Source organism: Bufo gargarizans, chromosome 3 (genome assembly GCF_014858855.1).
Source record: "Bufo gargarizans isolate SCDJY-AF-19 chromosome 3, ASM1485885v1, whole genome shotgun sequence".
Lineage (NCBI taxonomy): Eukaryota > Metazoa > Chordata > Amphibia > Anura > Bufonidae > Bufo > Bufo gargarizans.
The window spans coordinates 120,837,196-120,850,205 of NC_058082.1; the positions used below are offsets into that span (position 1 = coordinate 120,837,196).

The 13,010-nt window shown below is 42.5% G+C and overlaps 1 protein-coding gene across 4 annotated transcripts in view; it reads right to left on the reverse strand.

Moving 5' to 3' along the window:
* Positions 1 to 13,010, reverse strand: part of RBMS2 (RNA binding motif single stranded interacting protein 2) — a 90,761-nt gene that overhangs the window by 26,647 nt on the left and 51,104 nt on the right. For 3 of the 4 annotated variants that reach the window (XM_044285992.1, XM_044285995.1, XM_044285993.1), the window contains exon 2: positions 5,245 to 5,417. In XM_044285992.1, coding sequence (XP_044141927.1) covers positions 5,245 to 5,417 — 173 coding nt within the window. The remainder of the gene's footprint in view (positions 1 to 5,244; positions 5,418 to 13,010) is intronic. The other variant, XM_044285994.1, reaches the window with a different exon arrangement.

Below are 13,010 nucleotides of genomic sequence, written 5' to 3' on the forward strand. Positions count from 1 at the left end.
TCTCTTGCCACCACAATTATAGTGCATCTGACAGCAGGATCAACCCTATTCAACCAGGCTTTATGCGTGGGAGGGCTGACCCTGCTGAATAAAACGATACCTTTCTGAAACCGATCCGTTGTAGCATTTTGAAGAAATCCTTCTTATAAAGAATATGCATTGGTCAGGCCATATCCACTCGTTACACCTTAGCAGCACATAGCGCAGTCTCTGTACATGCACAGTAGATCTCATTGTCCTGGCCCTGCCGCATAGACGAGGGTGCACTGTATGACACAGGTGGGGGCTTACAGGGTCAGACTAGAGGATGCTTCTGATGCCTGGCCCAGTCAGTAAAGTGGAGGGAGTCTCCAACGCTACAGAGCAGAGAAGCTAATGTTGACCAAGTGGCTACGATCTGCCCTTAGTGCACTTAAGGCCTAATTTGTATATCCTTTAAAAGAAATATTTTTCCTAAATGTTGCAATGGATTGGCTTCAGAAAGATATGGATTTAAGGAGCAGGGTCAGCCCTACAAGGCATAATACTTAATTTAAAGGAGCGCTCCCACCAAAAAAATAATATTCTGTGACGGGTACTTTCACACTAGCGGCAAGGAACTCCGGCAGGCTGTACTTCTAATCCAGCCGCCTCTCGGCATGTTTGCCGTGCTGCCGCCGGAACTCCGGCCCGCCCCCATTATTGTTAATGGGGCCGGAGCGGTAGTCCGGAGGCACGCGTGCACTAGCGGCAGCACGGATCCGACAGGCTGCTCACCCGCCGGCACAGCCTGCTGGAGTTCCTTGCCGCTAGTGTGAAACTAGCGGTATAATGCTCTAAACTGTAGTGAATGTAACCTTCTCACCAGTGTCTATATTTGTGAGTTATAACCTCCCTTCTGATCCTCAGCTGATATAGATAGAGACTCACTTCAATGTATTTCTACACACTGACAAAGGTCACACATGGGGACAATGTTGTTTTGCTGCACACTTTACAAAACCGTTTCAACACACTGATCGTTTCCAGGTTGTAATATAAAAAAAAAAAAAAAAACTTGTTTGGATCCTGAAGCCAAACTTCAGATTGTCCAGTAACAGGTCATATTGTGAAATTCCTTTAGCTTTAGCTATTCTATTGTGCTCCATCAATGATAGTTAGCTGCCACGGTCTGAAGGATGCCAAAAGGCTCACACTAGAGAATGTTTTATGGGTGCATTAAAGTTCATTACTTGGGTTAAAGGACATTTGTCCAAAAACTGTCTGGATCCTTCATGTGGTTTACTATTTAAATATAACTTTTGCTCAACATCACTGTGTAAAAGGGACAATTGTCAAATGCGGAGAAAGCCATCTGGAAACTAAGCCCAAAAGCTTTGTGAAGCCCGAGAAAGACTCTGAATGCAGGAAAAAAACATGCATGTCACTGACTTTTCCACTATTCCATGTCTGTTACTAGGTTTTTCCTTATTTTAGTTACTTTTGCTCACTTTTAAGATTTAATGGAAGGGATCACGCCTCCAAAAACGTCCTAAGAGTGGTGACACACATGGTTTTTCAGTGGCAATTTCTGATGCACTTTTTTGAACTGAAGTGAAAAGTGGAGGCAGCAGAAAGGAGAAGAATAAGTCCTTCCTTTATATTTCTTCCGAAATTCATTTCTGGCTTCGGCTCAAAAACTGTATGAAACACTGCTACAAAAAGCTGTGTGTGACGCCACCCCATTTCCTTTGATATGTAGATTGTATATCTATTTGTCCACAGTCTCCTGCCATTCTGCATATATGAGGAATGGGGTAGACACTTTTTTAAGTCCTACTAGGTACTGTAACTTTTGACCTAGATGATTAGCTGTTTGAGAAGGCACCAGCGCTCCTGTTGGCGCCTTGGCCTTCTCGCAGTTTACCAAGCACAGCGCCGTACATTGGTACGTTGTATAGTGGCTGTGCTTGATATCGCAGCTCAGCCCCATTCACTTCTATGGCGCTGAGCTGCGCCTACGACATGTGACTGATGAATGTGACGTCACTGGCCTAGGACAAGCTGAGAGCATTTCTGCCTTCTCAGACAGCTGATCGGCGGGACTCCCAGGTGTGACCACCACTGATCAGATATTAATGACCTATCCAAGGGTCGTCCTAGGTCATGAGTTGTAAAGTCTCGGAAAGCCCCTTTAATCTTCTGGTTGGTCTTGGAGGCCGTAAGGGCCCAACACTACATATACAGACATTATGACTAAGACAATTAAAATCATTTCCACCATCTCCGATAAATTTTCTGATAGAGGTGCCAGATTGAAAAAACATCCTCGCTGGAGTAAGTTGTGAATGAAAAAATACACAACACCAGAAAGTTACAAAGCCCTATTTTGTGGATTTTTGAAGCCAGAATTCTGGAGAGCAGGGTGTGACATATTCCTACTAATATATTGATGATTTTCACCAACTCGCATTTACAATATGTTTCTTAGGGGGATATAAGAAGGGTTGGTTGGTCTGACAATATGTCCTGCCTGATCACTCGCACAACGTATACAACCAGTGCCTGATTGGCATTATTGACTTATGATGGGTTCCACTGTCGTTTCCATAATTTCGATGGAAAAAAATGGGAGTATATACTGTCTACACACTGTCTACATACTACAAGCTGTGACATTCTGTCCATCAAATCTATCAAGAGTATCAACAGACGCTCCAGATGGAGCCCCCGATGGTAGTGTGAATGCAGCCTAGGATTTCAGATACTTTGTAAGATCAGTCACGTTCAAGAACACAATCTAAAGCAGCCAACCTGACAGACTATGGGTTCCTTACATACAGCCCCAGCTCATCTGAAGGACCACACCAGGCACCAGACACATTTCTAGTGGTTCACAATCAGTTAGTCCTTAAAGCGGCTGAAAACATACAAGGAGTAGCCCTAAAAATGTGAGTACATGAAATGTCTGCATTTTTCATATTCTTTCTGCTAAAATACTGCTGCTGAGAGCCGGCTGTGCTCCAAAGCTCCCTCTCTGCCTTCACCATCGTCTTATCAGCAATAAGATGTGCTTAAAGTCTTAAGGCCTTTTCTTTATGTTTACAGCTCCTTTAAATAAAGAGAATGACCTGTTATGTTTAAGATATTTTTAAGGATTTTTTTATATCAATATCTATATTTAAATAAAAAACCATAAAACCCTGCAGTTTTAGCACTGCCCATTAGGCCTAATGATAGGTGCTATTGCTTGGTCTGTACAGATCACTTTAATGCAGTTACCTGCTTATCTGTCTTTTTAATCCTGCCTATAATGATATCACCTCTGTGTATAGATAAGACAGGACCCATCATTCACAATAGGTGATTGTCAGAGCTTATCTATCCTTTCCTTGTACAATGAACTCTGCAAAGGTCACAGAGCATGCCTAGAAAACTCTCCCGTAGAAGTCAATGAGTTCCCCTTCTGACCACTGTCCACCCCCATAATCATGTTCAGGAAATAGAATAAAAAAATCTGTAATCAGAAAATTAAAAAAACAGATTAGAAAAAAGGATATGTATTACTATCTAGTAGATAAACATTTTGGTGACATATTTCCTTTAAGAGCAGGCATACCACAACCCTCTTCTCACTCGTAGTCCCGAAAGCAACAGCTGAAAAAAACTAGAATCCAACACACAGCCCGAGGCACAGGACTGGCATCAATGATCCACACAGCATGGGCACATGACGAGACACACAGCTTGTTTTGATATTTTTGTTCTCATCGGTGCATGGCAATGGGCTGGGCCAAGCCTGATTGTTACTGTCCACAAGTCAACAGAAAAACTGGGAAGGAGTCCACGGAAATGGCAATACGAGCAATCCAAAAAGAAGAGAGCAGTTTGCTGGCAGGGCCTTTATCGGCTCAGCAAGATATGTTTATCGCTACTGTATATTACAAGAAGAAAGGAAGTTCACATCCAAACATCTGTTTCAGAAATTTCTGTGACTGACCCATTTATCCCATTCATCCAACTGGGGCTTGAAACAGACAATGGGACAGATTTGCGAAGATTGGCGTTTGCTATGTCAGGCTTCGTTCAAAGTTCGTTGGAGTAAAATGCACCAAATTTATTAAGTATCTAAATAATAAACACATCTTCTGACAGTCCATGAGCTAAAAAGTCATATTTAGGTCTGCTATAGGTTTCCATTTTCTGTCGCAGAGTAAATCTGCAATAATTTGCAACCTTTTTATGCCATAAAAGTGGTGTCAATCCTTTGATAAATCTGCCCCTATGTAAAAATCCCATGTAGATGAATAGTCGTTTTTCAGTCGCAGAAATTCCTTCAGCAAATCTGCTGCATGTGAATTCACACTCAAGCTATCCTTAGACAATTTCTAATATTTATCTACAAAACCTTCTGTTAAAGGGATATTCCCATATGGGACATTAATGGCATATCAATAGGATATTCCATGAATATCTGATAGGTGCGGGTCCCACCTCTGGGACCTCCTGCTATCTCAAGATGGGGCCCCGAAGTGAAGACTCACCCTTCTTCTAAAGTCCCACAGCAGTGAAGGCAGAGGTCACTGTGCATGCGTTTACAGTGGGGCCCAGTTCTTGACACAGGAGCAAGTCTCGGAGGTGGGACCCGAACCAAATTAATAGCATATCCTCTCAATATGCCATAAATGTCCCAAACCCCTTTTTTTTTTTTTTAAAACATAGCATTTTTCAGAAAAATGCCGCTACGGTTTTGATGAGCTTTTGGAGTCAAAGCCAGAAGAGGATCCAGCTGAAGATGTATAAGCCCTACCTTTATATTTCATATTCATTTTGAATACACTTTTGGCTTTGACTCAAAAAACTGCATAAAAACTGCAGTTGCCTTAAAACGCTATGTGTGAACCCACCCTTAAGCCTCATTCACACGTCAGTGTTTTGGTCAGTGATTTCCGTCAGTGATCGTGAGCCAAAACCAGGACTGGAGCCTCCACAGAGATAAGGTATAAGGGAAAGATCTGCACCTGTTCTGTGTCTAGAGCCGCACCTGGTTTTAGCTCACAAATCACTGATGGAAATCACTGACTGAACACTGACGTGTGAATGAGGCATTACAATGTTATTTTGCAGTCTAATAATATTTGCTCCCTGCTCCAACTTCTATATGTGCACTACATGATCTGTAGATATTGCAGCAAGAACACATGAAAGGAAGCCTAGGCAGATTGAGATGTTTCTGTCTATATAATCTAACTTTTCATTTCAATAGGCAATCTGAATGTTTCTTACGGCTGGCACAGCTTCACCAGGTCTTGGTCCGTGGTGCTGGGATGAAGACCTCTGATGTAGAGGTTGGTTTTGCTGAGCTGTTCTCCACCTCCACCTCCTCCTCCTTCTCCACCGCCACTGCTATTACTAGGGCTGGGAGGAGCCATATGCTGCGCGGATGACACATAGGTCTGCTGGAAAACAAATACAAAGGAAAGTATTAGATATTGGACATCAGTAAATAACCTAGGGAACATATCAGCTGACTCAATGGCTCGTTTGCAGTTATTTCTTGGAAAATGAAGTCATCCATTTATTTAGCGTAAGCCAAGTCCCACCAGCTAATCCTGTGGAACATGAACATTTGATGTCTTCTTTCTAATATCAACAGTTCCAACAACATTTACAACTGAGATTATGTCAGATCGATGCTGTTACTAACATGCGGCCAATGCTGTAAGTGCTTGTCACAGGAGACTTCTCGCCATACAGTCTGCTGAAAGCTCTACAAACCTCGAATACAGGCATGACAATTCCTTACATCATATAGGTTAGGTATTTCTCACACAATTTATATACATGTATATACTTATATACATATTGCCTGCATGCCAGTGGCAGAAGGTGCTGCTTCCATATCTCAAAAAGTCAGGTTTCTATATAGAAAGTAGCCGGGGGCTGGAAAGAATCCTAAAAGTGTCCTCAAGTTGTAGGTGAGACCATTGAAAGAAGACATGGCCAACAGAAATAGGCAAGGCCAGCAATACCATAGTGCAGAACAAAATACTTCCCCAGCAGCTCCAAATCGCACAGTGCAGAACAATATACCGCCACTGTATTACCGTCCAGAGGATGATGATACAGTTGAATTCAGGAGGGCACCTACGGCTGCTGGCCAGGTGCATGAGTACTTGATGCTCCTAGCATTAATCAATGGTGAGAGCATCAGATCATTATGAACCCAGCAGGTGGCTGTGAGGAGGGCTCAGGAGGCCCCCTGAGAGGTATACCTGTTGGGTCTATGGCCAGTCTGCCCCGGGAAAATAGTCAGAGCCTCTTAAAGGCCATGGCTGTATAGGGAACTGATGGGGATTATTGGCACAGAAGGTATAAGGATCCTTACATCAACTGGTAATCCGACACAGTATATGTTATTTATTACTTTCTCATCGCTCTGTACGTTCTGAATATAGCAGTACTGAAAATGTAGAACAAGGATTCAGCCCTCCCTTGGCAATACCTGGGCAGGCTAAAAGGATGCATTCAATCTGTCACTTACATTTATCCAGAAAATATGAAGCAGTAAACTAACCAAATATTTTAAAATTCATTCTGAAAGGGGACCTTTCGTGTTGAAAGTGAAGGCAGCATATTATAGAGCAGGAAAAGGAGAGTACATTTATATGTAGTTTATGGGAAAAGATTCAGTAAAACTTGTCATTTATACATTTACATCTCTGCTCATTCTGCACTTACGTGTTATGTGGGCGGTCCTATCAGTGATTGACAGCTATCTCTGTACACAGTCATATAGGGAAAGCTGCTAATCACTGAGTGAGACCACCCAGGGATCTCCTAAACACAGATTACAATGAAAGAATGATAAATTATACTGATCTTTTCCCAAAAAACTATATATCAACCTGCTCAGCTCTTCCTGGTCTATAAAATGCTGCCCACAGAATGGACTGTATTTTCAATGTGACTGGTTACTTTTAATACAGAGGCCCTTGATGCAGTCATAACCACAATAAAATAATAGTGAAAAATATTTGTAAAGAAACATTCCACTTTGTATTAGAGCAGCCGTTGCATAGCTTAGAACCTGTCGCCACGAGATGCAATGCAATCTGCAGGCACATGGTATAGATCAGGAGGAGCTGAGCAGATTGATGAATAGTTTTAAGGGGAAAATATTCGGGGGGGGGAAAACTTGTAATTCATTAATTTAAAGCTCTGTGTTTTCTGAATGTAAGAGCTCCAGACTCTCCCCTGACAGATGATGTCGGAGGAGAGAAAGATCAGCCAAAGCGAATACTTTCACACGATCCTAAGAGTTCTTTTCACACTAGCGTTTTTGTTTTCCAGTATTGAGTTCCGTCCTAGGGGCTCAATACCAAAAAAAAAACTGATCAGTTTTATCCTAATGCATTCTGAATGGAGAGTACTCCGTTCAGGATGCATCAGTTCAGTCCCTCTTACGTTTTTTGGACGGAGTAAATACCGCAGCGTGCTGCAGTTTTCTCTCAGGCCCAAAATACCGAACACTTGCCGGAATGTCAGATCCAGCATTAATTTACATTGAAGTGTATTAAGTGTTCCGGAAAAACGGATCCGGCTTTCCAGTCTGCGCATGCGCAGGCCTTTATAAATGAAAAAAAAAAAAAATACCGGATACATTTTTCCGGATGACACCGAAGAGACGGATCCGGTATTTCAATGCAATTGTCATACAGATCCGCATCCGGATCCGTCTGACAAATGCCGTCAATTTTCGTCCGGATTGCCGAATCCGGCAGGCAGTTCCGGCGACGGAACTGCCTGCCGCAATCCTCTTACGCAAGTGTGAAAGTACTCCAGGAGGTAAGTCGCCACCAGAAGTGTGTGCAGTGGTTTTCTCCGCTCTCCTCATAGAATACACATACACGTTTGGCTGACCCATATATGTATGAGTCGAGAGAGATAGCTGTTGGCCACATGATGTATAAAATCCAAGTGTTACTGATTCTTTTCCTATAAAACTATATATCAATCTGCTCAGCTCCTCCTGCTCTATAACATGTGTCTGCAGATTGCATTATATGTGGTGGGGACAGGTTTCCTTTAATAATAGCAGGCAGCCCAAACTATCTATAATGACCACATCCCTGAGCCCCCCACCCCTCTAAATGACCAAGAGGGGTCCCATGACCGGCCAAGCTCTGTTACTAGACGCATAAATCACACTCTCTCAGTCGTGGGTTTTGGCGGCTGTTCGGCCTCTGTTAGTTTAGTGTTATTACAATATCTGATAGATAATATACATAGAAGGATTATGAGAATTTTAGTGAAATAACCATGAACTTGTAAAACAGTACAACAGAACAAAGTGCGACAGGAAACTTTGGACCACACATGTTACTACAGAACATGTTCCCAAGTCCTAAGAGAAGATGTCCTGATAATAAGAGCAACGACCTCTGCCATAGTTACTTATTCTGTAAAGAGACTAAATTGTTACTACTGTAAACTGTGTGGCCTAGGTATACAACATACATGTAGTATATAAATGCAGTTCTACCTGAAGAGCCAGCGATACCACAACATACATAAGAAAAGCTCTAGTCAAAGTAAAAATGATATCTCATTTATACTGCCAATGCTGCGTTTCTCCATACTTTACACTGCTCAATGTGGGCCGGACTGTGCTGATATCACTTCCTGTGCTAAGAGAGATTGAAGACAGCCATGAACCTCTTATTTAGGCTCAACATCTGCATCGCGTCACAGATTCTGTCATAAACCAGCAGACAAAAAACATCCTGCATTTCTGTTATTTTTTGTTGTTCTACTCTGAGAACGGCGCAGACAAAGCTGGTGTGAACACAGCCTGAGGCATGCATGTGCGATAGCTGCGCGCAGTGATCTCACGACACATGAGGGTACATGCACACAGCCATTTAGTTTATACAGACTTTTGTGCAATTTCGTTGAGTTTCTGCACCAAAATCTGCATGCGTTAGGCCGCGTTCACATCACGTTTAGCTTTCTGTTCTTCTGATCAGTCAGGAAAAAAAAGAGATCCTGTATTTTGATCATCAGTTGGGATCAATTTGCATCAGTTTGTGTCACTCCGTGTAGCAAAACTTCATCTCGCCCGGAGTTGTGTGAGACTTCGGTACGTGAATTCCTATCTGTGTATTTAAAAACATTTTAAAATAGGAATCAGAGCTCAGCTTTGGTGCCGAGCACCAAACCCAACTTCGGATTCCAATTTTAAAATGTTTATAAATACACAAACAGGAATACCAAAGTCATTCATTGAAGTTTCGAGCAACTTCGGCCGAGACGAAGTTTGGCTACGCGGAGCACATTCATTTTACTGCTGTACGGAAACAGCATTACAAATGAAGTTTTTTTTTAACAAATTGACTTCGGATCTATGATCTGAAGCTCGATTCGCTCAAGCCTATTTGCACTGAAAAACTGTACAAACAATGGACGTGCTGCAGATTTTTTATTTCCACATGTTGATGAGATTTTACACACTAGGTGAACATCAGTGTATGAGGCTGCTGCATCTGCAGAATCCACTGAAAAACGACTTTAGGCCGAATGCTCACGGCCGAGAGCGGTCCATGGTATGTCGGGCTGGATTCCTGTTCAGAGCAGGAGCGCACGGCGTCATTGGTTGCTATGACGCCGTGTGCTTCATGCCGCCGCTGCTGTAGAGTAATAGTGTACACTCGTATAGTGTATTACTGTACAGCAGCGGCGGCATGAAGCGCACGGCGTCATAGCAACCAATGACTGCTCTGAACAGGAATCCAGCCCGGCATACCACGAACCGCTCTCGGCCGCGGAACACAGCCGTGTGCATTCGGCCTTAAAGGACCGCTAAAGCATAGATTGCTGTATAATAAAGAGATATACGCTGTATATAAATTCTATAGATTATTCTGGACATTGACTTAATATCAGATATTTCATATTATTCAGAAATGTTGGCCATAGATTGAAGTGAAGCTTCTGCCAACACGGCCGATCAGTAACATTTGTGCTGATAATCCACGTAGCTATGGCAACACAAGGATTGTTTGAGAAATAACATTTATTGGACACGCTGACATTTTTTGCTTGGCAGAATATTTTAGTGTATAAACAGTACTCTGCCAAAAACTTCCTATGTAGGACAATGCAAATATTGTATCTAAGCATTCGTCAGATCCCATAAAATACACTTACCAGAAATGTATATACACTTGCGTTGTTTAATATGAATTATTTTGCAATAATAAATGTCACCCCACAATCAGGGGGGCATTACATAACTCTTATGATTATGGCCACTTTGCCCCTCCTTCGGGTGTTCTGCTTTCCATCATCTCTATGACCTCTTTCACAATGGAGTTGGGCCCCCTGCCGGGCCCCTTAGTTTTTACATGTATTGATGTCATTCAAGAACTGCGCAGTGTTCATTTTAGGACGATAGTTAAAGGAAATATGGATAAGGTAATGTCCTACCAAAAATAAAAAAATCTGCAACTTTTGTTTATATGACAGGCCAAATTTAAAGGATTTATCCACTTAAAGGGTGTGTATCGCCTTAGCTTCCTAATAATAAAAAAAACACATGATGCTGCATACTCTTATTTTTTGAACGGCTTTTATTTTCCGATTGTATAATTTTTATAAGATTTCCTTTAAGTGATTATGGGGTAGCCATCTTGGCTGAAGTGATGATATGCCTATACCTTAAGGGTAAAAAGCAGGTTACAGACCAGTGGAAGCAAAAATATAACTGAAAGGCTCTGTATGATAGAAAAAACGGAGATCTTCAAATTTGATTCCAGTGGTTTTGTTAGGGCTGATTGCCACTTTGTCTCCACCCTGTTTCCTCAGGAGGCTTACTGTGGTCAATCCGCCATGATGCCGCTCCTTTGTTCTGCTGATTGTGGATGTCCAGTGGTCACACCCCAACTAATTAGACATTGATGGTCTAGTATGTAATGTACAAGAAACTAGCTTGTTCCAGGTAGGGCAGACATCAGCGTAAGGCTATTACACCGGGCCCTGTGTGAAAGAGACACCTGGCTTTCTGTCTTGTGTGCTACAGTATAATCAGAATTCATTATGTCAGGAACTGCAATGGTCAGCTCCTTCTCCAGCTGCAGTGTCTGCGTCTCCTGTCCTAACCAAGGGCAAGTCTATAGCAGCAGACAGAATCATCTGGCACAAATCATCATTATCATAAAATCTGCATATTTATGTCTACACATCCACAATATTAATCAGAGTAAGGCTACATTCACACGTCAGTATTTTCCTATATCCCGATTTTCGGTCCGTTTTTTGCGGATCCGTTGTTCCTGGAAATGTTTCCGTATGTCATCCGTTTTTTGCGGATCCGCAAAAAACGGAAACATGTATAAAGTTCAATAATCAAATAAAGTTGTTTGGATTTCTTTGAAAAAAAATTAAAAAAAAAACTAAAATAAAAAATTTGTTATGTGTTTCCAGGAACGGATTCCGCATAAAACGGATGACATACGGAATGACATCCGAATGTCTTCCGTTTTTTGCGGATCCATTGACTTTGTATTGTACCAGGATCCGAATTTTGCGGACAAGAATAGGACATGTTTTATATTTAAACGGACAGGCGGAACGGAACAACGGAAACGGACAGCACACATCGTGCTGTCCGATTTTTTCCAGGACCCATTGAAAATGAATGGGTCCTGATCTGTTCCGCAAAAAACGGAACAGATCAAGAAAGAAAAAACGGACGTGTGAATGGACCCTAAGGCTAGTTTCACTCCTGCAGCCTGCCAGAGTCCACCAAATCCGGTCTAGCTGGATACTGCTGTGTTCACCGCCAGAGCCCATTGACAATAATGGTGTCACGGTCCCTCCTGTGAGAGAGGTGAGAAGATCGCATAGACTTGCTGCACGTTAGGCTATCAGGTCTCTCTGGTTCCCTCTGTGTATGTTGTTGTTTGGCAGGATCTCACCTCTCCTCAGGTGCCACTCATTATCAGTGATGAGGCTCTATTTAGATCCGCCTCACAATGCTGACCATGCGGTTGATAGTTTCTGCTTGGAGTTGCTAGTGCTGGTGTGTCTTGGATCTCCTGCCTCTCCATACAACTCTAAGCTAAGTACTTGTTGCCTTCACTGTTTCTTATTATCTGGTGTGTGTTGTTTCTAGGCCTCAGGGAGACTCAGGTTCCTTCATTCTAGAAGGAACGAGTTGTCTCATCCTCTGCTACCTAGCCTAGGGCTCATCAGTTTTAGCAGGGCTTTAGGTATCCGGTGTATGAGTATTTCCACCATCAGGATCTGCTCATACTGGCAGGAGTTAGGGAAAGGCCTAGGGATTACTAGGAGGTCACCATCCCTCTTCCTTACCTTTTGAGGTCTAGATTGTTGTCTATTCGTTGTGGTGTGTATTTGGTGTTTTCCCTTCCCCTTAACCTGTGACAAATGGGATCTGACCAGTTTCCGGCACGAGCACTGGGTTTTGGATGAACAAAAGCCAATATAAGAAAAAAAAAAAACGATATAAGAATTTATTAACCACTTCCCTCACCTCAATCCTTCCTCTCTTACACCTATACACCTTCAAACTAGCTAAACACTCATTCGGCCAACATCCGTCTCTCCCATACACATGCACACTTGGCTGAGCATGCTGTAAATGGGGAGAGAGGAGAAGGCTTCTGCCAGACACCTCCAGTGGGGACTTATCTCCTGGGAGAAGTATGTGATGTAGAATACTTTTGTGTTAATGAATACAAAAGTATTACATGAGTGATACCTTTACTGGCTAACCAGAAAAAAGGTCACAGTGCAAGCTTCCCGAGCACAGGGTTCCTTCTTCAGGCAGGATTACAAATCGGATTGGGCGTCAAAACTAAATGTGTCCAATCGATCTCAACCCTCAAATCATCTTTCGGACAAGAATAGGCATTTTCTATATAGTGGACCGCAAAACACTTACGGTCGTGTGAATGCATCCTAAAGGGATATTCCATTCCTCAAGATAGGCCATGCATATCTGACGATCAGCTGTTCTGCTGTAGTAT